The sequence below is a fragment of the Diabrotica virgifera genome, chromosome 6, assembly GCF_917563875.1.
Source record: "Diabrotica virgifera virgifera chromosome 6, PGI_DIABVI_V3a".
Taxonomy (NCBI): Eukaryota; Metazoa; Arthropoda; class Insecta; order Coleoptera; family Chrysomelidae; genus Diabrotica; species Diabrotica virgifera.
Genome location: NC_065448.1, coordinates 21,184,662 through 21,212,366, shown reverse-complemented (window position 1 = coordinate 21,212,366; position 27,705 = coordinate 21,184,662). Strand labels below are relative to the sequence as shown.

At 32.2% G+C, this 27,705-nt stretch overlaps 1 protein-coding gene across 1 annotated transcript in view; it reads left to right on the top strand.

Moving 5' to 3' along the window:
- The window catches only part of LOC114331575 (E3 ubiquitin-protein ligase AMFR), a 141,930-nt gene that overhangs the window by 57,878 nt on the left and 56,347 nt on the right, over nt 1–27,705 (top strand). The window contains exon 2 of the mRNA XM_028281180.2: nt 26,172–26,429. Coding sequence (XP_028136981.1) covers nt 26,172–26,429 — 258 coding nt within the window. The remainder of the gene's footprint in view (nt 1–26,171; nt 26,430–27,705) is intronic.

The following is a 27,705-nucleotide window of genomic DNA, read 5'->3' as shown; positions in this document are numbered from 1 at the left end:
AATACTTGTGTCACTGAAACGGTTAATAAATGCTTTTTTATATTATACTATTTAAATTTGGATTAGCACGCACTGATATAAGTTGTACTTATGCAAAACAGCGTAACAGCAAGCTATACGATCTTTACACTTTTTAGTACCACACGGAAGTGAGGTTTTCACGATATCAACATTGTCATTTGTTACTTTATGTTCATCATCACTTGGATAAATAATATCATCCTTCATATTTTCTGTAGGCTAAACATATTCATCATTAACACCATCTTGTATAATCTCAGTATTTTGCAAAATCCTATTTTAATACAATCCAATTATCAGCAAAATCCGTGAGTTCTTCTCTAATTGCAATCGCAGGTATAATAGGATAAAACTTTCTTAAATGTTCAGTAAAAATGATTTAAATGCCATCAAAGGTCGATTCGCTAAACTCAGACACAACTGGCTAGTAATTTTAGTAGGTAATATTTTTGTTTTTGGTAAATTTTGCCAAAATTGTCCAAATTACTAACTATTTAGTAATTATTTTTTGCCAATTTTACGAAATTGGCAAAATTACTTACTAAAATCACTAGCCAATTGTGTCAGTTTAGCGAACCGACTATATACCAATTTTTTTTTGTATCAAAATTTCTAGGATGTTGAGTGCTTATATCATCATAAAACGATTTGATTTGTCTTGATCAAATCGTTTTTAGATACTTTCAATAATTCGGTCAAAAATGAGCAAGACGTTTTTCCATTTTTTAATTCTGCAGAGTACATACATGTTTAAAGGAAATTGGAAAACCATAAACATACTTGTATGTATGAAAATAAATAATATTATCTGTAGCAATCTACATATTTATGTATATAGACTATAGAGTACATCTAAAAATTTTTGTGAAAACCTATTTGACCGGCCTCAAGAGGCCGCGGCCTCTCGGTGATTGCACCGATTCATTTATATGGCCAGCACGCCACTGGTCCTTGGTTTATAGAAGCGGATGGGGGGCTATGGTTCTAGAGTTTTCAAAATAAATTTTGTGACTGGTATGAAAATGGTGTTGATCTAGAGCTGAAGTTGAATTCGAGTCCGAACAGAAATGGAATGTTTATAATTTATCGAGTTTATAAATTTATAAACTCGATAAAAAGAAATTGAAAATAAAAGTTGACAATACTTTAAACGCTTTTTCCTCAAAACTGCTTTTTTCAAAGGCTGTAGACATTGTAACTTAAAAACTACTTCACCGACCCACCTGGAATTTTGTATATATTTTATTTAGACATTCCTTGAAGTAATGTCGATATATTTTTTGTTTTATGCTTATTTTTTATTTAACAATAATAATTATGTTGATTTTCGCCATTTTTTGTGCAAAAAATTTCGTTGTTTTGATTTCTGAGTGATACCAAAAAGTCAAAAATCGTTACAACTAAAAAAACTCGACAGAGTTATCTCGATAAACATATAAGCTAATAAAATCTTTTTGAATTTTTTGTTTACCATGATCCTATGATACGTTCGGAGGTCCACCGCAAAATCCATTTTTTTTTGAGATGTCTTTAAAAATTTGCCACCGTTGGCTTATTTTTCAATATTTTTCCTTGAATTTTTTTGAGTATTATTTGAATTATACTGAATACACTTATTTAATTTAAAAATAAAATAATTTTATCATACTTTCAAAAAAAAATTCACAAAAATATGCTTGAAATGTTGATTTCAACTCCTACGGCCCCCCTTAAGGATAGCTATGACACGATTTTGATAGGCAACCCATGCTAGAAATATTTGTCTATGTATGAAATTTAATAAAAAAAGAATGGGTGTGTACTTTGTACGCACGTAAGAAGTTATACTTCTACTACATATTATGTGATTTTTAAGGCAATATCAAAAATTTAAAAAAATAAAAGAATGAAACGCACACAAACACATTGAAAAATGCCACAAAGAAAAAATGATTTCTGAACGATAATAATTGTTGGCAAAAATTTTAAATACGCATTTTCTGAAAAAAAAATTATATAACAAAATATACTTACAATCATAAAATGCATAAAAAAATAAAAACTTGCATCGGGAATCGAACCCGTGACTTTCGGGGCGCTTTGATTCGTAATCGAAGCCTAGACTCACTCGTCCAATTCCCACATTATTTGTCATGTGGAAAAATAGGGTAACTGAACGTTTTACTGTTTGACAGTTGTTTTGAATATAATTAAATTATGTAGTTTAAATTTTGTGGAAGAAAATATTAAAATATAACAAAACAGTAAGAAAACAATATATTAGATGAAGATTGGTAGAACTTTTGTTGGTAATCAAATTAAGTATGTAAATCAAAGCATTACATACCTACTAGATAAATAAATCTACGCCAAAAAATCATAATTTAAAAATAAAAATCGGACCTAATTTGGGATTTCTCTCTAAAATCCCCATTCTTGAGAAAATAAATGTACAGTAGAGCGTCGATTATTCGAACGTCGCGGTCGATCAACCGAACGACCGCTTATTCGAACTATCGACTCCCGCGTCCCGCACTCGAATACCGAGCAAGCGTTAGTAATTGACGCTTAAAATATCTTCAATTTTCTTCAATATTGTATCCAAAAATAATTATTATGTTGTTGCAAAGACTGCACTTTTTTGTTTAGTTGCTAGTTGTCATTATCAAGATATAAATAAGTATGTAGGTATATAAATATGGCTTTTATTCACTTGTGGATAAATATGTATGACTATAAATATGTATCAATATATTGTAGTTCGATTATCCGAACAAATCGGTTTTCCGAACACCTATGTCCCCCAATTAGTTCAGATAATCGACGCTCTACTGGATTTCAACCTAATCCAAATGTATAATTACAATATGATTATAATAAAAACTACTTACCAAATTAGAATGAGTTTTCCTTGTCCAAAATAGTCCAAAAGTCCAAAAATATAGGTATATGAAAACTATTTAAAAAGGCAGTATAGCTATTAACTAACTTTTGTTTGTTGTTTGTTTTCACACAAATTTTAAAACGCAACAACCATAAATAATCAAACTACAGCTGTACCACAGCCGCCATATTGAATAATTTTTGACATGTCATTTGAACATCCAATCAGAACAAAGTTATAATGCACATGCGCCGAGATAATAGGTTTTAACATATAAAAATTCACCCTCATATCGCCGGTAAAGAAGTATAACTTCAAAAAATGTTTCATCCGGCAAGCAGATGGGTACATTTCGACCTCCTATTCGGATCTTAGACTATAACGTGTATCGCAACTTGTCGCGATACATGTATCGATCCGATCTCAACGTAAATGGGTCCCTTCATGGTATAATAAGGGTGCGTTCACTACGGAGACCAAAGGATGGTATCCTAGCCTAGAGCATGGTATCGTACTCTTCATATTCGTGAATTCTCGCATTTAAAATAATGTATTTATTTTACCTGGCGATCTAAACTATATTATTGATCGCTATGTAAAATAAATGCATTATTTTAAATGCAAGAATTCACGAATATGAAGAGTACGATACCATGCTCTAGGCTAGGATACCATCCTTTGGTCTCCGTAGTGAACGCACCCTAAGCGTGTGCTCACTACGGAGACCAAAGGATGCTATCCTAGCCTAGGGCCTAGTGCATAGTATCCTACTCTTCATATTCATGAATTCTCGCATTTAAAATAATGTCTTTATTTTACCTGGCAATCGAAACTATATTATCGATCGCTATGTAAAATAAATGCATTATTTTGAATGCCAGAATTCACGAATATGAAGAGTAGGATACTATGGCTAGGATACCATTCTTCGGTCTCCGTAGTGAGCACACCCTAAGCGAGGTTTCACATTATAAGAATTTCGACCGTGCGATGGTTAAAATCTACATAGTGGCTCGAGCAATCATATGGAATATTTCTCCCTTCAGCGAATGTTTCAAGCGGCGAAGTTAGAAAGATTCCACATGATTGCTCGAGCCACTATGTAGATTTCAACCATCGCACGGGTCGAAATTCGGACATCTTGGATTTTAAAGCACCCTATGTAACGCACAGCCGGCACAGCTGAATGTGGTTGAATTTTTATGTTTGTGCATCACAGTGTTGCCATGCTGTTTTCTATATATTTCTTTCATAATTTCAATCAATGTACCTACAAGAATAATAGAATAATAACATTTACTTCTCCGTCATTATACTAAGTATAATGACAAATGAGGTGTCAAATTAAAGCTTATAATCCAAGGATAGTACTAAAGGTAAGAAATTAGACCTAGGTTGTCTGTCTGACCGAGAATATAACTCCTCCGTTACTATACCAGGTAGAATGACAAATGAGGTGTCAAATGAAAGCTTATAATCCAAGGATGGTACTGAAGGTGAGAAATTTGACATAGGTTGTCTGTCCGCCTGTCCGTCCGACCGCGAATATAACTCCTTCGTCACTATACCAGGTAGAATGACAAATAAGGTGTCAAATGAAAGCTTATAATACAAGGATGGTACTAAAGGTGAGAAATTTGACAGGCTGTCTATCCGCCTGTTCGTCCAACCACGAATATAACTCATCCATTACTATAGCAGGTAGAATGACAAATGAGGTGTCAAATGAAAGCTTATAATACAAGGATCGTACTAAAGGTGAGAAATTTGACATAGGCTGTCTGTCCGTCTGTCCGTCCGACCGCGATTATAACTAATCCGTCGCTATACCAGATAGAATGACAAATGAGGTGTCAACTGAAAGTTTATAATCCAAGGATAGTAGTAAGGTGAGAAATTAGACCTAGGTTGTCTGTCTGTCTGTCCGCGAATATAACTCCTCCGTCACTATACCAGGTCGGACGGACAGGCGGACAGACAGCCTATGTCAAACTTCTCATCTTTAGTACCATTCTTGGATTATAAGCTTTCATTTGACACCTCATTTGTCATTATATCTGGTACAGTGACGAAGGAATCATATACGCGGTCGGACAGACAGACGGACAGACAGCCTAGGTTAAATTTCTCACCTTTAGTACCATCCTTGGATAAGCTTTCATTTGACACCTCATTTGTCATTCTACCTGGTATAATGACGGAGGAGTTGAGTTTGCAAACAGACGAACGGACGGACAGACGGACGTGGACAATTCAATGTTTTCACATTTTTTCAAAATTGGTGAAAACAACAACATAATAAACTTTACTTAATTGGTGTTTTAAAACTACTTACTTTTAACACATTAGGTACACAATATTACAAGGTTTCTAGCAAGTTAAACGTCACAATGATTTAAAATAATCAAGTAAAAACCTATATATACATAACATATTAGAACATATCCAAAATACACAAAAATGATACATTTCACACACAAATATAATATCACAAAAAATTGTAACGTGATAGTATGAAAAAATAGAGGATACGGCAACGGTATTACATGTGACGGTCGGACCGGGCCGGATTCAATGCCAATATCTACACAGAAATATTAGGGTGCTTTAATATCCAAGATGTCCCGAAATTCTTATAATGTGAAATATCGCTAATGGTGCGTTCACTACGGAGACCATCGCATCGTATCCTACTCTTCATTTTGGTGAACGCTCGCCTTTAAAATAATGCATCTGGCGATCGATAATATGGTACGAGCAGTACGAGGGATACCAGGGAGCGAGGGTCGGCGCCTCGTTGTGAGCACAACTTAAGAGTCACTAATGATATCTTTCCTGCACATACCTCGTATCATATGCTCCAATGCGGGGTCCTAGTCGGTTTGGAGCTTGTTCACCCTACACTCCGCACAGTCATAGACCGGCACACGCACTTTTTAAACAATATGGATAAAGAAGTATTATGCAAGTTTAAAAACAAATATCACATCTGGTAACTAATAAGGGTTGTACATATTTTGCTGCATCTCATTCTTTTTTAATATCTCAAAACAAAAGAAACTTTAACATTTAATCTAGCAAGTCGTGTTCTTTCTCTTTTAAAAGGAAGTTGGGACAATTCATGTTTTTTTTTTAAATTTAGTATCAGGATATTTTGTTAAAACAGTTCATTATTTATGTATGCATAACAATATCGTTTAATGCGATAAGCCTTTTGAGCGTATATGTATAAAATATGTATACATAATACATTAGACTGATAAGGATATCATTGTTGAAATATAGCACATACTACTCAAAATAAATATGTATTATAATGAGTTGTAAAAGAGGAAAATTTAGCTCTGGTGTATTTAATTTTTGATGCGCATAATAGGCCTGTATCCCGCGTACCAAAAAAAGTTGATTAATGACAATTAGTGACAATTTGTTAATAGCTTAACGATGTCTAGTCGGACAAACTTTGATGTACGGGAACACTGAAACAGGGGAAGTTTTAATTGTGGAACAGTTTAAACATTTGGAACGTCAGATTACGAAAACGTCCCATGTATTTTATCGGACACAACATCCAATTAATTTATTACCCTTTCACTAAACTCTCATGCAAAAATCAGACTGCTATTACTAACCAATAGCCCGATTAAGGAACACAAAATTTTACGAAAACCTCCAAAAAAATAAAGAATGGATGAAAATTTTTGAATAGGTAGTTGAAATTGTCTATTATTGTATAAGAAAAAATTTACAATTCTACATACCCTCCATTTTACAAAAAATAGAAAATAAAGGGCGAAAAAAATTCTCTCGGGGGTGAAAAAATACGTTCAAAATAAGTCCGGAATTGGATATAATGACTAATTCTAAGCAACTTTTGTTCTATAGAGTTTTTTTACAAAGTCAATACTTTTCGAGTTATTTGCTAGTTAATATGTTCATTTTTAACAAAAAAAAAACATGTTTTTGGACGGTTTTTTGAAGGTAACTCAAAAAGTAAGTATTTAATAATATATAATATAGCAGGGGTGGCCAAGCTCCATGATAGTCTGAGCCATTTTTCTAAATTTCAAATTTTTCGCGAGCCGCAATTAAACAATTATTTAAAAAGTGTAAAAAAGTTATTCAATTTTTCTCTCAGTTTTTGGATTTCACGAATTTTAAAGTGAATAAAATGGTTCACATTGTTATTTCAAATATGCAAATAATTCTACAAGCAGCCTTTACTATTTCAGAATACTTCGATTATTCATCATCCTTCCATTTTTTTCTGGGACGTCCTACTGATCTTCTACCGTCTCTCAAAAAACACTGTCTTTAACACTCTGTCTTCCTCTAATCTTACCACACAACCTGCCCATCTTATCTTAGCTTTTATATGTCTAACAATGTTTTCAGTACCATCCACAGTCACCATTTCAGCTTTGCGGAGCTTTCTCCACTCTCCTGTCAATTCATCTCTTTGGGGGCTTTTCAATATGATTCTGAGAACTTTCCTTTCAAAAACCTGCAGCTTATTTATTTCCCGCTGATGTTGAATCCATGTTTCACTTCCATGTGTAACCATTGGGCGAATAATTGGCTTGTACAGTCTTAATTTAGATTGTCTTTTTAGTAACTTAGATCTTAATAATGATGATAGGGAGTATAATGCTTTATTCTCCGCAGCTATCCTTGCGGAGACCTCTTTTTATATGCGGTTGTCATCTGCGATTACCGCCCCTAGATATTTATAACTCTTTTACTTCTTCGAAGTTGTGGTTATTGATACATAGTTATGTTCTGCCTAACTCTTGGTCTTAGATTTTTGGTTACTAGCATGTATTTCGTCTTCTCTTCATTTATTCGAAGGCCCGGACTACCTGTTTCTTCCTCGAGTTGTGAAAACACCTCTCTCACGTCTCTTGTAGAATGAGCGACTGCACCTAAATCATCAGCAAACGCAAACAATAGTTTTAATCAGCGATTCGCAAATCCCCCTGTTAAATCAGATGATATTTTACTTATTACATATTCTAAGGACAAATTGACTAGCAACGGTGATAAGAGGTCTCCTTGTCAAAGTCCACACTTAGTATTTTACATTTCTTGTCACTAATTTAAGACATTTTGAAACACAAAAATTAAATTAGCTTCAGAACAACAAAAATTAAAAGTAATTCAGCTACATTTATTAAGAGCCACAAATAATCCTTCAAAGAGCCACATGTAGCGATGTGAAATTACGTGTAATTTCAGAAATTGTAAGTTACACGTGTAAAATTACCCAAAAATTACAAACCAGATGTAATTTATGTAACTTATGTAATTTATGTTCATTGTATTAAAAAATCAATTGTTTGCATTCATATTGAATATAATAAACACAAAGTAACTACATACTTATGAAATAAAGAAAAGTGGATAAGAAATACATACAAATAATAAAGAAATGAAAACATAGGTTCTTTAGTTTTGTTTTAAGCGGCTTTTATAAATCACAACTTCCTTTTTCGCAGACAACTGGAGACCTTCTTGTTATAAAACGTCGAAGTTTCAATTGTTTGCTCTTCCAATGAGCCTTGTGTAATTTTTTTTATCTCCGGCAAATCCAGAACTGCATCCTGAAATTAAATAGGAAAGTGTAAACATAGAGAGTAAAAATAATGGGTTTATAATATAATATATACAGATCTAACTACCTTGTTTTCGGCATCTGAAGTATCCTTCTCGACTTCCGTTTTTTTTTGGGGTTGTTCTGTGCCTTTACCCTGAAATTGATAATTTTGGAATATAAACAATAAATATGTATGTGTTTACACTAATTTACCGATTTCATTAAGACGTTTTCTAAAATGTTCACTTTGCTTTGTCTCAAAATGCGTGCTGGTCTCTGTTCCCTAGTTTCCATTCTTTGATCAATTTCATCATCGGTCATTGCAAAGTCAGCAAAATTAAAATCATCGTCGGAATTTCCATTTCCTGTTGTATTTGAATGCCATGATGATATTGTCTGAAAACATAAGATTTATAATTTTTTATTCGAAAACGGTGGAATGCATTGGAAAATCGGAAAAGAAGCAAACTGCATATATCACATGCACATATCACATATCTAAAAAATGCCTAAATTTAAAATTACCTCGTCTAATTCTTCCTCTTCGGAAATATGGTTTTCAATTACTTCTATCTCCTTCTGTAAGTTTCTACCTTCTATCGAAACGTTGTTCTGTACAGTCTCTTCTATAGGATATTGACTTTGTATGTGATGTTGTCGTGAACGTTTCAGCAATTTTGAATTATATTGTATATAATTTAAATTTGCTGCCCTTTGAGTTGTTAGGCGATTTCTTCTCTTCGTATGAATGCTGCTCTGGGAGCTAAAGCTTCTCTCTGTTGCCGCAGAAGTGCACGGCATTGTCAATATCCTGACTGCAACTTTGGAGAGGCATGAATGTCCACAAAATCCTTTCCACCATGTAACCAAAGAGACATTATCGAGTATGTTCCATAAAAATGTTTCGCCAAAAAAGTCTGTTTTAGCTAAATAGTTTCCTAAATCCTCAGTAATCTTTGACACTCCTTCATCACCAATCTCTATCGTGGTCGTGGTTGACATAGTAGTAATGTATTTCATCGCTTCAATCCTTTCGGCTGATGATAAATTTGCACCAACAGACCGAGGGTTTAGTAAGTCTGCGGCAAAATGGATCGGTTGAAGGGCGTATTCCTTCCTTGATATAAATTTATCCATCGCTTCTGTTTTTTCGCAATCCGTTAGTTTCACGCATTCTAAATGAGTAGATATGTTACTACCGATTTTCGCGAAAGTTTCACAAACCAAATGAATTGACGAAGAATCTCCTTCAAGACGTGTTATTGCTTCAGTAATTGGCTTAAGCAATTCAACAAGAGCGCTAGAATTTATCCAGAATCCTTCATCAAGTAAATTTGCTTTTGCGCTGCGTATTCTATCTTGAATTGTTTTATCTGGAGATATTGCTAGACGTTGTAGGACGGACTTGCATTTAGTCAGATCTTGAAGACATTTTACATGTGAACCCCATCTTGTTTTTACAGGTAGGCTAAGAGACACTCCACACTTCATCTCATTTCTTATTTCTGTGAATTGAGCTCTCAGTACTTGACACTGGTTAATAGTTTTAACGATATGTATAATATGTGACAAATGTGTCTCTATTGAAGATAATTTCAAAATATCGCTGCACAATAAATGTAATGTGTGCGCTAAACAGCCGTATGATACAAGATGGGGATACATCTCTTCACATTGTCTCACAGCCTTCCTCATATTCTTTGCGTTATCAGTCACAATAGCGAAAAATTTTTTAGGTCCATACTCCTCCAGAACTTCAACCATTAATTTTGTTATATATTCTGCGGTATGCTTCTCTGCTTTTGTTAGTACTGATTTGACAAATAACGGTTCGGGTGTTGTAACAATGAAATTAATTACACTTTCATTTCGCAAGTTGGACCAACCATCGCATTGCAATGATAAATTGTCAGCTTGCTTAATTTTATCATTAACTTGAACTTCAACTCGCTCGTACTCTTCGGTCAGGAGACGATTTGATAACATATATCTCGATGGTAAGGTGTATGAAGGTCTAATTTTTTTAAAAAACAATTTCCAATCTTCATTCTCGGTAATTGAATGTGGTGCTGAACTGGTGTAAATAGCTCTAGCAAGCAAAATATTCAATTCGTTATTTTGTTCGTGTGTCATTCGATCACAAAATGATTGTATTCTGTTGATTTTTGTGCAAACAGGTGTTTCCACATGAATGTTATCAGAAGCAGATGTTGATGCTGTGGAAACCGTTGATGATGTACAAGCAGCATCAGTGTTATCGTTATCCAATTTTGCCGATGTGATCTTTTTCATGGATGTTTCAAATGGAAATTTAGAGTGATTCCCCTTTGACTTTGGAGTTAAAATATTGAATTTAAGTTTTATCATATGCGGCACATAAGTGCATTGTTGAAGATGAGATTTCATTCTTGTAGCATTTTTTGCATGTACACTCTTGCAAAATTTACACCTCACATTTATGGTCTTTTGATTAGAAGAACCCGCAGGTAACACTTCAAAATAAAGCCAGATATCTGTCTTACGTTTCACCATGTTTTATGACCTAAAAAAAATATTCAGGTAGACTTAAACATTAAGAAGGGAAAAAACATTATTTTTCAAAGTATTTGATGGGCACGAGGGCATAAAAAATTGTTAGGCATCCTTAAATAGAAGAAAGATTAAAATTGAATCTGTGTAACAATTTAATGAAATTCGAATAAGCAGAATACTGGATCGGACAACTACATTATTTTGCCCTCAACGTTATCAAAATTTTTTATTTAGTAAGTTATGTCAGTGTAATTCAATTACACATGCTACATGCACAAGTACCCCGTTGCTCCTATCATTCTTATAGTTATTGTACAGTAAACTAATCTAAAAAATCGAATAAAACTTGGTAAACCGAATTCAGAATTAAGTACTGTAGCCACATATAAAATGACGCGCGTTAGATTTAACGTACAGTCGATATGCGATAGGCCCGCCCCTGTGTTTCCCAATCTAAGGTTGCTATGGACATCACCGGCACGTGTTTTGCTGTTTGTAGAAATAATATATTTCTTACCTTATAGTTTCTGTGCTTCCTTATAAATAAATGTAAAGTAACCAACGCTGCGTGAATGAATAGAGAAAGAACAGTCGAAAACTAACTTATACATACACATTACACATACAATAACAGAAATGTAAACATAACCTGCCTGACTCAGACTAAGGAACGACTAACGAGCGACGAGCGTAATAGCACCCACTGGTTCGCGCGCGCCGGCACCGGCGCACCGCACTTACGACAATTGCGCGCGCATAAGTTGCCATAATATATGTAATTTTACCAGTAATTACATAAATTACGGTAATTTATGTAAATTTATCATAAGTTACGTTAAATTTCATAAATTACGTAAATTCCAAAAATTACATAAATTACATTAAGTTACGGGTATCATGTAATATTACCGTAAGTTACGTGTAATTTATGTAACGTAAGTTATGTAATTTTACAACTCACATCACTAGCCACATGTGGCTCGCGAGCCACAGTTTGACCACCCCTGTAATATAGTATAATATAATATATATAAATATATAATAAAAATATAGCTTATAAAAAACTGAAAAAAATGGCGAATGCGTGAGGTCTGCAACGCAGTAGAAGTCTGCTTCTAGTTGCAGTTGCAACTAGAAGCAGACTAGTCTGCAGTTCTAGTCTGAAGTTGCAGCTAATGAAAAGTAGGTTCTTCTTCGTCAAATTCTAAATCGGATATTTCAATGTGAAATAAGCAAAAAACGGAGCACTTTTCTGGGAAATTCATTACAACTTTTTGAAAGTGTTTAAAAAAAGGTTTATTTTTGTTTTTTTTTAAAACTTCTAATATTAAAAGTTACGCTCAAAATATTGTTGGTCCCTTTTATTTTTTGATAAAAAAATGGCGAAAATCACCCCCTAATTAGCTTCTGAAATAAAATTAATCGTTACCGCTTCACAAGTTAGTTTATTTATGTGCATATTGTTTATATTATCTATAAGTTTCATTCGTTTAAAGTGCTCAGTTTGGAAAAAAATGGGGTTTAAAATAAAACATTTTCTTTTACTTGGAAAAAAATCAGAATTGTCTATGTAATTAACTTAAAAATTATTAGTACAGTAGAACGTCGATAATCCGGACGTCAAAAATCCGGACCGTCAATAATCCGGATTTGTATCTAGCAAAAATATCTGATTCTTTTAAAATAAATTAAGAACTTAGCTGCGAAAATCGAACCTCTACCGCAGTTCAAAAATATTTTACAAATTTTTTTAAAAGCCTTAATAGTGTCTGATATTTTTACTGTACACATGTTGCTATTATAAATTAATTACAATACAGTGTTTAAACATAAAAAAATGTTTTGATCAATTTCACCTCTAGACACTTTTCACTACTGTACAAGAGAAAACATAAAATTGTAAAACGTTCGTTGCACTTTAATGTGTATACTGGCCTTTTGGAGGTAATTTCGATAATCCGGATAATTTAATAATCCGGATGGGATACCAAAAATCTCAAAGAGTAATAAATTGTACCTTTTGCTTTTCTGAATATTTTTGATTTTTTGTTTTCTTGTTAGACAAAAATTGGTTATGCTGGGCTGTTCCAAATTTGCCTAAACTCGTGATTAGTTACTCGCTCAAGCCATTTTAACTACATCTTTTTCAAAAAGAAGCACTTTGAACCGATGAAACTTACAGATCATATAAATAATACCTAAGCAAAGTAACTTGTGAAGTGGTAATGATAAATTTTATTTGTAATGCTAATTAGGGGGTGATTTTCGTGATTTTTTTATCAAAAAATAAAAGGGACCAACAATATTTTAAGCCTGACTCACTTACTTTTAATGTTAAAAGTTTTTTTTAAACAGAAATAAACCTTTTGTAAACACTTAAAAAAGTTAAAATGAATTTTCCCCGAAAAGTGCTTCGTATTTGGGTTATTTCACATTGAAATATTCGATTTGGAATTTGAGGAAGAATAACCTAATTTTCATTAGCTGCAACTCTGCTTCTACTGGGTCTACAGACTTCATGTATACACCATTTTTTTCGAGCTATATTTTTGCTAAGAATATTTTTTTCGCTAAAATACTGACTTTTTTAGTTATCTCCGAAAAACCGTTCAAAAACATGTTTTATTTTGTTAAACATGAACATATTCACTCGCAAATAACTCGAAAAGTATTGACTTTGTAAAAAAACTCTATAGAACAAAAGTTGTTTAGAATTAGTCATTTTATCCAATTCCGGTCTTATTTTGAATTTATTTTTTACCTTCAAGAGGGGAGCATTCCCCTCCATTTTTGTAAAATGGAGGGGATGTAGAATTGTAAACTTTTTCTTATACAGAGAGAGTCTGTAATTTGGAATAAATTCAATATCTTAAATACTCATTGTTTTTTTTTTTGAAAAATGCTCAGACACGTCGATTAATATTTCAAATTGTCCTTTTTAACATACAATAATAATGTATACAGGGTGTCCCAATTTAGAGATATGGCGTCAACGTTGATTTTTTTAAATGGCAACACTCATTTTGATAGATATTTTGATAGGATGTGTAAAGTTATACACAACTGCAAAATATCAAATTTTTATTTTTTACCATTTACCAGATAATAGAAAATAACAAAGTTATGTCTGTAATTTGTAATAAATTCAATAATTAAAATACTATGTAATTGTTTTTTTGAAAAATGCTTAAACCCGTCGATTAGTATTTCAAATTGTCATTTTTGACATACAATAATAATGTGTACAGAGTGTCCCAATTTAGAGATATGACGTCATCGTTGATTTTCTTAAATGGCAACACTGTCATTTTGATAGCTATTTTGATAGGGTGTGTAAAGTTATACACAACTGCAAAATTTCAGATTTTTATTCCTTGCCATTTATTTACAAGATAATAAAAAATAACAAAGTTATGAAAAACAAGTAATGAAATAATAATTGAATTTAATTATTTCAATTAAGCAAATACTCATAATGCTTCCCTCAATTATTGTCAATGGGCAACGTTATGAATACAGTAGAACCCCGCAAATCCGAACTAATTGGGGGGACAGCCTGTTCGGATTCCGAAAAGTTCGGATTATCCGAAAGTTAGCCTTAACTAGTAGTTCAAAGCTTTCATTGTGATTTTGAGTAGCCAAACGTTCTCGCAAGAGTGTGGACAATATTTTTGGACTCAAGTTGACTACGAGAGAACCAAAGTAAGTTTGTGTTTAACCTTTATAAACACTTTATAAACCTATATATTTAAAGTATAATATTTAGTTTTAAGAAATTTTAAATGTCAAAGTCCTAGTTATCCTACATTGTCCAATTTTCTGGCTTTACTCTGTATAATAAACATGTTTTTTAAGTTTTTGTCTTGAATTTTTAAATTTTTTTCACTTTCCGTTAGTTCGGATTTGCCGAAAGTTCGGATTCGCGGGGTTCGGATTTACGGGGTTCTACTGTATTTGCTTAATTGAAATAATTAAATTCAATTATTATTAGATTACTTGTTTTTCATAACTTTGTTATTTTTATTATCTTGTAAATGGTAGGGAATAAAAATTTTAAATTTTGCAGGTGTGTATAACTTTACACACCCTATCAAAATAGCTATCAAAATGACAGTGTTGCCATTTAAGAAAATCAACGATGACGTCATATCTCTAAATTGGGATACCCTGTATACATTATTATTGTATGTCAGAAATGACAATTTGAAATACTAATCGACGGGTCTGAGCATTTTTCAAAAAAACGATTAGTATTTTAATTATTGAATTTATTCCAAATTACAGACATAACTTGGTTATTTTCTATTATCTTGTAAATGGTAGAGAATAAAAGTTTGATATTTTGCAGTTGTGTATTGTACAGCTTTACACACCCTATCAAAATAGATATCAAAATGACAGTGTTGCCATTTAAGAAAATCAACGATGACGTCATATCTCTAAATTGGGACAACCTGTATACATTATTATTGTATGTCAAAAAGGACAATTTGAAATACTAATCGACGGGTCTGAGTATTTTTGAAAAAAACAATTAGTATTTGAGATATTGAATTTATTCCAAATTACAGACTCTCTCTGTATAATAATAGACAATTTCAACTGCCTATTCTCAAATTTTCATCTTTCCTTTATTTTTTTTGGGGTCAGATTGTTCTTTGATCGGGCTACAACAGGATTTCTGTCATTTGAGATGTTCTTCGTGTATGATTAAAATGCCCAGTTTGCGATAAACACTAGTCTGATTTTTGTATGAGAGTTTAATAAAATGGTAACAAATCAATTGGAAGTTCTGTCCAACAAAATACATGGAACGTTTTCGTAGACTGACGTTCCAAATTTTTAACCTGTTCCACAATTATGGTACTAGTACACTTTAGAAGACCAAAAATAATAATTTTCAAGAATATTTTTCTCAGAACCTTTATTAAAAATGAACATAAAACTTTTTATATATTAATATCTAACTCTTAGAGAGTACAAAAAATATATCTTTTTTCAGTTATGCACGTACGCTAATATTGTAGAGGACGCAGTCCTCGTGTAATAAAGTCGAGGCCTCGAAAAATGATGGCGGACAGTTAATCTCAGGATTGGGATATCTGAAACAAAAAAATCGTACTGTATTTGAAAGGTGAAATTTGTTTCTTACGTGACAATTTACCACAAATTGACCAAAAAATAAAAAATAAATATTTTTTAACCATGAAAAACTGAAGAAAAACGGGCGATTTTTTCACAAAATTTTTTCAAATTTCCGTAAAATCTTTTTTTGCGGAATTTTTCACTAAATGTGGTAAACTGTCACGTAAGAAACCTTTCTTTTTCAAATGCCGTACGATTTTTTTGCTTCAAAGATCCCAATCCTGAGATTAACTGTCCGCCATCGGAACTACTTTGTTTTGAGGCCTCGACTTTGACGCCCCCTACAATATTTGTGTACGTACATAAATGAAAATAAATATATTTTTCCACCTACCTCTACCGAAAGTATATTTTTCCGGACCTGATTGTAGGGAGCAAAGTTGTACTTTTCCTCCCTAGGGAGGAAAAGTAAAAGTGACGTCATGGTATTTCATTCATGAAATATAACTTATTGACGCCCTGTACAATACCATTTTCTATTGCGTAAGTATCTATACATTTTAACGTTTATTTATAAAACACCCTGTATTTTGCAGAATGGTAAAAAACAGTAAATTGTTATTTTGATTTAACAATGTTTACATTAATAATTTGACTTATATTTGACAGTTGACAGTTATATTGTACCTACTTGCTAGTTTTAGTTCTAATAAATTTTGTTGGTTAGTTACATAAATAAATTAAGTAAAAATGAAAAAATGACTTGTTATTTGAAGAAGGTGGAAAAACCATATGTATAACATGGGAGTAAAGTGCCTTTTCCTCCCTTGAATGATTACTACCCTCCGCTACGCGTCGGGCAGTAAACTTCATTCTCGGGAGGAAAAGTAGCACTTTCCTCCCTTGTTATACAAATAGCTATTTCGTATTCTCTAAGAGTTAGATATTAATATGTAAAAAGTTTTATGCAGGTTTCGCAGGTTTAAACCAACGTGCTTAAAACCTTGCTTTAAACCAAGGTTTAAACCAACTTATTTTTTTAAGAAAAAAAACCTGGTTTTTTATTGAGCCTCCCAACTGGTGTTTATATATTTAAATTTTTTAATAGAGCTGCCGCAAATGAAGACTTACTTAGTTATTTTAAATATTATTACGTTTGAAGATGATTTTTTTGTTATATTAACTTTTTGTGTGTGTAAATAAAAATAAAAGTTGTCTAATTTATAAAATAATTTATTCATTTTTAAAATATTTAGACTTATTATACTTTGTATCAAATAAACCTGGTTTACACATAATAAACTTGGTTTAAACCAAGAAAAACTCTTTTTGGTTTTTTGGAAAAAACCGTGGTTTTTGCCAACCCTGGTTTTATGTTCATTTTTAAGAGAGGTTCTGACAAAAAAAAATCTTGAAAAATGCTTATTTTTGGTCTTCTAAACTGTATTAGTACCTTAAAATTCCCCTGTTCCAGTGTTTCCGTACATCAAAGTTTGTCCGACTAGACACCGTTAAGCTATTAACAAATTTTCAGCTTGTTATTAATAAACTTTTTTTGGTACGCGGGATCCACGCCTATAATGGAAATTGTAAACATTACATGGACTCTCTGTGTAAAGTGCTTTCACAAAATGTGTTAACGTTCCATTATCGAAATTAATTATATTCGTAGATTAAGTTAGCACAATTTGATTTTGCATTTCAGTTTTTCCATTGTTTGTTAACATTATTTTTTACTCCCACGAGCTCCGTGGGAATAAAAATGCAGTCGCTTTTGGTTGCATTTTCTATATGATTATGAATCAACAGCGCTGTTGTTAAATATTTTTCTATATTCTTTGTGGTTAGCATATTGAGTCCGCGAAGGTGTAGTTGCCAATAGGTTGGTGTGAATTTGATTACTCCAGTGATCATTCTCATGGTGTTATTTAGCTGGACATCAATCTTTTGAACGTGAGCACTGTTGATCCATAACGGTGCTCATTATTCAGCTACAGAATAAACAAGAGCTAAGCCTGAAGACCTGAATGTGGTGCCCTTTCATACAAGAATATCTATACAAATTTACTGCAAATATATAAAATAGTAAAAAAAGGCAAAAAATCAAAATTTCACAATTGGCGATGTTAAATCACAATGACGACCTCTCGTGGATTTCGGCGGAACTAAAATTGAGGCCTTTTTTTCTTTTTGTTGCCCTGCTATAATGGGGGTTTTTAATGTCAAATCGTTGTCAGTATTTTCGAAAATCAATAAATTGAAAAATTTAGTAGTCCCATCGACTAATCTACCAGCATCAGTAGAATCAAAAAGAACGTGTTCCCCCTAAATTTACTCCAAATATTCTGCAACACAACATACAAATAAGAACACTTTTGATAAAAGGTTTGTAAGCTTCTGATTAAATCTTTTGTATTAAAATTTATTAATTATATTGATTTTCGAAAATACTGACAACGATTTGACATTATAAACCCCCATTATAGCAGGACAATAAAAAGAAAAAAGACCTCAATTTTAGTTCCACCGAAATCCACGAGAGGTCGCCATTGTGACTTAACATCGCTCATAAAGAACTATTTAAAAATATATTTGTTTAACAAATAGTACCTATATAGTTATTATTTATAACTGATGCAGCATAGAAAGTTTGGTAAAAAATTTTTGTAGGTTTTTACAAGATCTATAGGTCTATTAATATTAAATCTTTTTAAAATCCTTAGTCGCAAAAAGAGGTGACTTTTTTGTCACCTCTTTTTAGAGGTGAAAGGGTTGGTAAAGGTGGTTTTTGCATGTTATTACAAGTTTAATTGTCAATAGCTCACTCAATTCCCACCTTACAAAAAAATTTTGTAAATCAAGTTCTTGGAAATTAAATAAGCTACAATTTCATATTTAAACATTTTCTCGTATCGGTGACGCTAATCTTTCTATTCTGAAGAAAAGGCCATTTTTTCCAAACTACAAAAATTCGTTATTCGCTTTTAACCCCCTTTTTTCAAAACTAATCACTTTAAGCGGGTCAAACTTCTAGAACCTATTAATAATACATAAATAAAGAAGACCAAATAAGGTAAATACTAATTTTAATTAGGATGGTGATTAGGGGGTTGCTTCCGATCACTTTTCCGCTGGAAAAAAAACGGACCAACATTCTTTTCTTAATTTTTTAGCTAGATACTTTTTTTTATTTCTGGAGATAGATATTTTTAAATACTTTAAATTAGTTTGAACAAGTTATCCTCGAAAAATGCATAGTTTTCCCGTCTTTTGACTTTGAAACTACAATATTTAGCATTTGAAGAAGAAGAGTTAAAATATAATAAAGATAGTTCGATTACTATTGGTCTTAAAGAAAATTTAAAAAAAAACGGTTTTGTTTATTTTTTCAAAAGGTACATTTTTGTTAAGTAAAGTTGTTTTGATAAAACGAAAACTTTTGGAGTTACTAGCAGAAAATTTATTAAAAACATTGATTTTTTCGATATAAAACTAACACTTTCGATAACGAATAAATCGAAAACTATTAATTTTATCAAAAAAATGTATAGAACGTTTTTTGCTTAGAATGAATGTTTTTACCAACTTTTGTGGTCAAAATATAATAAAAAATTTACATCCACGAGATGGGGTGGAAACCGCCCCCATGGTAAAAGCGCCTTTCGTCATCATATAGATTTGGACTATCCACTACTTTTTTAAGCAAATAGATCCATTCTGTAAAAATTGCGAGATTTTGTACTGTTTTAAGCTTCATTACTTGGACTATGAAGTCATTCTTCCTGTATTTCCACTGTTCGTGGTGATTATTGAAGTCGCCTATCTACAAAATATTTTTGTCATAGTTTAACTTTAATAACTGGCTTGGTATTTAGTCTGGGCCATGAAATTTATTAGGGGTCACAGTTCTTATTGTCCAAATAACCTATTAGTATAAGAGCTGTGAGACATTTTTGAGTAGGTGTTTTAGGCAACCTGAAAATTTTTCAGGTGACTTTTCCATGATAGCCTAATGCAAAAATGCCGGTCTGGCTGGAGGGTAGCGGTTATTTTCCCCAAAAATCCCCCCCAAAGTTAAAAAAAAGGGCAAAAATTGTTATTACAAAAAATACCATTGACGTGACTTTAAAGTAAATTTAAATATTCAAATATAAAGAAAATAAACAGACCAGGCGATTTGAGGGCGATTTTAACTCTGCAAGATACTTGCATGGGCGTCCCAGGATTATTTTCAGGGGATGCATCTGAACTTCACAAGATTTCATCTGAATCTGTACATACTATTAACGAGTATAAAATATACAACTATACATGCATAGCTATGTACACTCCTTCCCGACAGGGAGGTGCAATTGTTATTTTGACAGGGTATTTTTAATATTAAAAATAAATGTTCTAAAAAAGAAAGGTTTTTTTTTGGTTAAATTTTCCAACTGCCATGTGATCAAACAAATTACGCGTGCATATAAATGAAAAGCGCTATAGGTAAGCACCAGTGTGAGAAAGAGCGTATACCGATAGCTGTTTGCGTCCTCTGTTCTAACTGAGCGAGTCCGTTCGCTCGAGAAAAATCACGTGACCTGGCGATAACCACGTTGTTGTAACTTTTTCTTAATTAAAGGAAAATAATACGTACTATAAAATACAGTGATGAGCAAGCTAATAACCGGCAAAATAGCTCAAAAGATTGAAAACATAACACATTGCGAAACAAAAAGAGTTTCATCTCTTTTTGTTTCGAGATGTATTATGTTTTCCATCTTTTGAGCTGTTTTGCCGGTTATTAGCGCGCTCATCACTGTAGATTTTGCAAATATGATAGAAAAAAAAACAAATGTATTATTATAAATATATAGGTAGAAAAGTATATAAAACTATAAACTAAATTAATTCTGTGTCTTGCACTTCTTCTTCAAACTCCTCATCTGAGCTTAAATATTCATTCTCTTTTTCTTTGTCAGACTCCTCTCAAGACTCAGATTCCTCTTCTACCTAATCTGTAAATAGTTATAATATGTATTTAGAGTTAATTAAAAGATTATTAGTGATTAATTAATTGAGTTGCTACGTATTCTTACTTTTAAAACCAATACTTAATACTTTTCCTTATATAACCAATCACATCAGGTTTTTTATTTCTTAGTATATGACCAAAGTAGCTCATTTTTTTCCTTCATAGTGTTGAGTATTTCTTTTGTCATTTTCATCTTTCTTAATGTTTCTCTGTTTAATACGTGTTGTGTCCATGTTTTTTTTTACATTATTCGATAACACCACATCTCAACAATGGCAAGTCTTTCTTCAGATGCGTCCGTGGTTGTGCAGGCTTCTACTCCGTATAAAATGACAGAGAATACGTAGCAACTCAATTAATTAATCACTAATTAATTTTTAATAAATTCTAAATGCATATTACAACTATCTACAGTTCATGTAGAAGAAGAATCTGAGTCTCGAGGGGAGTCTGACGAAGAAGAAAAGAATGAATATTCAAGCTCAGATGAGGAGTTTGAAGAAGAAGTACAAGATTCGGACACAGAATTTATTTAGTTTATAGTTTTATACTTACCTATATATTTATAATAATAAATTTGTCTTTTCCTATCATATTTGCAAAATCTGTTGTATAGTACGTATTATTTTCCTCAGGAAAAGTTACTTAAAAAACTATAATATATAATAATTACTCTAACGTTTCGAGGCACAACAACATGGGTATCGCCAGGTCACGTGATTTTTCTCGAGCGAACGGACTCACTTCGCTAGAACAGAGGACGCAAACAGCTATCGGTATACGCTCTTTCTCACACTGCTGCTTACCTATAGCGCTTTTCATTTATATGAACGCGTAATTTGTTTGATCACATGGCAGTTGGAAAATTTCACCAAAAAACCTGCCTTTTTTAGAATATTTATTTTTAATATTAAAAAATACCCTGTCAAAATAACAATTGTACCTCCCTGTCCAGAAGGAATATACATAGCTATGCATGTATAGTTGTATATTTTATACTTGTTGATAATATGTACATATTCAGATAAAATCTTCTGAAGTTCATATGCATCCCCTGAAAATAATCCTGGGACGCCCATGCAAGTATCTTGCAGAGCTAAAATCGCCCTCAAATCGCCTGGCTTGTTTATTTTCCTAATATTTGAATATTTAAATTTACTTTAAAGTCACGTCAATGATATTTTTTGTAATAACAATTTTTACCCTTTTTTAACTTTGGGGGGGATTTTTGGGGAAAATAACCGCTACCTTCCAGCCAGACCGGCATTTTTGTATTAGGCTATTATGGAAGAGTCACCTGAAAAATTTTCAGCTTGCTTAAAATACCTACTCAAAAATGTCTCACAGCTCTTGGACTATGCTTTAGTAATTTCCTCATTTATTTAGGGATTTTATTGTCTCTATTCTTAAAATAATTTCTCGATATATTCATTTCATCTGCGTAATTTTTTTCTGTTTGCGTGATGATCTTTCCCTCTCTGTCTAGCAGTGTATTTAAGATTATTCCGTTTTTTTACCAAGCTAGTTCTTTGATGTAATATTTTTTTAATGGATGTGTTTTCCATGAATAAGGATTTAATTAATAAAGATTAATATAATTACGGCCTCTTTTGTTTGAACAGGATGTACCAAGTCCATTCCATCAACACCCCTCAATTAATAGGACATAAATGGTTAAAAATAACCTCAATCGAAAGACAAAGTCTAGACGAATTAATTTGGTTTATTAATTTGGTAATTTTTAATTTATTCGATACATAAAAACATTCAATTAGTCTAGGCGCCAGAGGGGTCACCGTGTCATATTCAATTCTGATGGACAAACTCAACGGTTTCTTATGGATTTTTGGCTGCTGATTACGAATTTTGAGGGGGATTTCGATCCGAGTGGTCAAAAAATTGTTATAAACAATTTAATTGTTTATAAATTGTTTATAAGGCTCTGGCTCATAAACTATAAGAGTTGAAAAAAATGTTTTAAATAAAATTTATTCCTTAATAAAAAACCAAGAAAACACCGTTTACTAAACGTAAATCTAACAATTAGAACTCAAGATATTGTAAAATTAGTGCATAATGCAAATTGCAAAATAAGTATTTTTCGAAGCTTTATCGATCTAACTCAGCTTCTGCGCATGCAAATGAGTCTTATAAGGTGTCGTTTTAAAGCTTAATTAACAGGCTTCCAAACAAAGTTTGCTAAATTACTTGATCTTCATTTGTTTTAAAGTTATACTCGTTTGAAGTTACAATTTTCTTAAAAATATTGTACATTCATTTGTTTATAAGGGTTTCAAGCAAATTTGAGCTATAAACGTTTATACTTTAATGAACAATAATGATAGAAAAACTCAAAAGGAACAATTTGACGTTACGAAAATGTTCATAAGTTTATTTTTGGCCAAGATGTCGATATTTTAATGGCGCGCGCTATGAGGCGCAAGATCGGCTCACCGCGTAAAGGTTCACGCGCTAACTTCTCGATGCAAATTATAATTTCTATGTATACATACGTTATCTTCATTTTTCATTTTTGAAGATCCTAATAAAATTTTATCATATAATTCTTATAATTAAATCATCATAATGTACCTCGTATCACATTTCATTCTATTTACTTTGTCTTCTATTTTTTGCACTAAATGAGAAAAAAACATTAAAAACTAATATTTCAGAAGTATAACTAAAAAGTAAGTTGATATTATTTATTAATACTATTTTTAAAAACATTTTTTTTTCATGCATCTGCAAATCTGCGTAGGAAATACAGGGAATATCAGTTTTTTTATATCTGCATAAGTTCTTTTTCTTATTTTAACAGTTACATGGTGGTACAAGTCTGTTCTTGTAGGCAGTAAAACTAAAACTTTTTGAGGCTTCAGAGTCTAATTGTCTATATTATATCCATATAAAGTGGATCTAGTTCTTTTACAGCATCATCAAGGCCCGTCAATTGTGTGTATGCCGCCACATCATAAATGCTCGTTTTATATGCAATGATGATGCTGCAAAAGAACTCGTTCCATTTTTATATGGATATCACATATTGGCTCATTTGCTTGCGTAGAAGCCGAGTTACGATCGATAAAGCGTCGAAGAATACATACTTACTTGATTGTAAGCCAATCTTGCGCCTCATAGCGCGCCATTAAAATATCGACATCTTAGCCAAAAATAAACTTACGAACATTTTCGTAAGCTCAAATTATTCCTTTTGAGTTGTTTTATCATTATTGTTAATTAAAGTATAAATGTTTATAGCTCAAGTTTGCTTGAAACCTTTATAAACAAATTAATATACAATTTTTTTGAGAAAATTATAACTTCAAACGGGTATAACTTTAAAACAAATGAAGATCAAATAATTTAACAAACTTTGTTTGGAAGCCTCTTAATTAAGCTTTAAAAGGACACCTTATAAGGCTCATTTGTATGCGTAGAAGCCGAGTTACGATCGATAAAGCTTCGAAAAATACTTATTTTGCAATTTGCAATTTGCATTGTGCACTAATTTGACAATATCTTGAGTTCTGATTATCAGATTTAAGTTTAGTAAACGGTTATTTCTTCATTTTTTATTAAGGAACAAATTTTATTTGAAATATTTTTTTCTATTTCTTTTAGTTTATAAATATTAAATTTTGTTCTGAAGCTATTTTCTTGTGGCATTTTTACAATTTTAACTATTTAGAATGGGAAATAAGCCACAATATTATTAAAAAATGATTTTTATTAACGTTTCGACGCCCAAATCGGGTGCCGTTGTCAAAATACAAAATACTATTAATATAAACAAAAATGTTGTTGCTTAGTAAAAAAATTCTTCTAATAATTTATTTAATTTGACTCATTTATATCGGCAATTCAGATACATATGATACATTTTAAAGTAGAAGACTTTAAAATGATATTGCCAATATTTATGAGTTGCGTTCCTGGGACGACTTTACTGAAAGATAGTTCATTCGATTACATGAAATTGATATTCTTGAGTTGGGGTTGATTTCATGTAATCGAATGAACTATCTTTCAGTAAAGTCGTCCCAGGAACGCAACTCATAAATATTGGCAATATCATTTTAAAGTCTTCTACTTTAAAATGTATCATATGTATCTGAATTGCCGATATAAATGAGTCAAATTAAATAAATTATTAGAAGAATTTTTTTACTAAGCAACAACATTTTTGTTTATATTAATAGTATTTTGTATTTTGACAACGGCACCCGATTTGGGCGTCGAAACGTTAATAAAAATCATTTTTTAATAATATTGTGGCTTATTTCCCATTCTAAATAGTTAAAATATTAAATTGTTTATAACAATTTTTTGACCACTCGGATCGAAATCCCCCCTCGAAATTCGTAATCAGCAGCCAAAAATCCATAAGAAACCGTTGAGTTTGTCCATCAGAATTGAAAATGACACGGTGACCTCTATTTGGCGCCTAGACTAAACACCTGATATTATGTATTACAAATATTTTACTTAAGTACAGTTATTATCTATATATTATGTAGGTCTGGATCCCGCGTACCAAAAAAAGTTGATTAATAGCAAGCTGAAAATTTGTTAATAGCTTAAGGGTGTCTAGTCGGACAAACTTTGATATATGGGAACACTGGAACAGTGATAAATAGCAGTCTGATTTTTGCATGAGAGTTTAATGAAAGAGCAACAAATTAAATGGAAGTTCTGTCCGACAAAGTCCATGGGACGTTTTCGTAGTCTGACGTTCCAAATTTTTAACATGTTCCACAATTAAAACTTGCCCTGTTCCAGTGTTCCCATACATCAAAGTTTATCCAACTAGACACCGTTAAGCAATTAACAAATTTTCAGCTTGCTATTAATCAACTTTTTTTGGTACGCGGATCCAGACCTAATAATAAAGAGACTTCATTATTTTATTTTGTACCGTCGAAAAAGGTATTTTTGTTCTGGTTTCATTCCATTCTTAATATAAACAAGCTCGCTTGAAGACGTGCTAAACTATTGGTATCATTATTCTACATATTTATATTTATTAAAATTTTTATTAACATATTTTTGTTTCTTTGCAGACGATGATCAACATGGCCATTTGTTGGTTCATCCTATTGGGTAGGGCCGTTCAAAAACTGGTCTTCGGGGAACTGAGGGTCTCAGAACAACAGCAGCTCAGAGATAAGTTTTGGAACTTCGTCTTTTACAAGTTTATCTTCGTTTTCGGCATTATCAATGTCCAGTACATCGACGAGGTGCTTCTCTGGTGTTCCTGGCTTTCTTTGCTCGGCTTTTTGCATCTGCTGTCGCAGTTGAGCCAAGACAGGTTTGAATATGTAAGTACTCAAGTGATTATTAAGTGTTCAATCACAAATTAAACCCTTATTTTGTAGTCTCACAGTCTCACATTAATCTGTGTGTACAATAAATATATTATACACGGCTCACTAAAATAATTAGTTACGCCCCTGTACTACTGATTACTTAAAATTCAAGTAGTATTTATGTAACCTTTCTGGAAACTCCAGGTTATTGTTGAGACTCGCATTTGAACCCCTCGCCGGGGCAGATCGTCAAAAGCTTCCTAACGAGAATCATCTCTAATCTATCGACGCTCCCGCTATTCGTAAAAAGGCCGCATTTTACCGGCTTTTTTTGCTATCGTTTTATACCGCTCAGATAATTCAATCTGCTCAGTATTATCGACGATGATTTATTTAGCGTATTAGTGAGTGCCTTACAAATGAACCAAATGGATTATGGAATTCAATCAGAGCTCTGATGTGACACGTCATCAAGGAATAAAACTGTAAGTACTCTACATGTATGTGAACATAACTTATTAGTCGTGATACTGTATGCATTTTGAACCATATACCTCTCGTAGCAAATATTCTTTGTGCCATTTATGCAGATAATACTTTAAATTACATATGAAAAATCGTTATCTACTCTTAACCAGCTTACCTATGGGAATATACTCTATAACCGTACAATAAGTATAGGTTACTATTGTTAAGGATACTTTACGTATTGCCTAAACATTTCTGTTCCATCGAGCCGTATCATATTAATTATTTATTAATTAAATCCTCAAGGTCCTTCGTATTTGCATATTTTGATAATCTCTATTCTGAGAATAACGGTTTTTCATTTATAGTGTCTTTCTGTTGCATTTGGAAATTTCCAAGCCACGCCGCCCCGGCACAAAAATAAAATATTCCTCTCTTTCTGCACTCAAATTCTCAGTATTTAACCCAGCACGTCTCTACAATAGCTGGTAGGTTGTTAAGCCCGGTCTACACGTGCAATTTCAGAAACTACTTGCTTTGTTCAAATAAAGGAGTCGTTTTGTTTGTATGAAAAAATATTTGCATATATTACATTATTTTATTTTCGTAAATATATTTTTCTGTTTATAGTATACAAAAAGTGTACTCATTTCTTGGCTGATAGTACGGGTGTTATAATTTTAACATTGTTTGTTCAACCTTTTGATTTAAATTAAATTTATAATTTTGAATCCGATTAAGCCTGGTTCACAGGTTACAAAAATTATTAAAAATAATTTTGTTTTCTTGCATAAATTGTAAGTTTTTGCTACATTTAGCT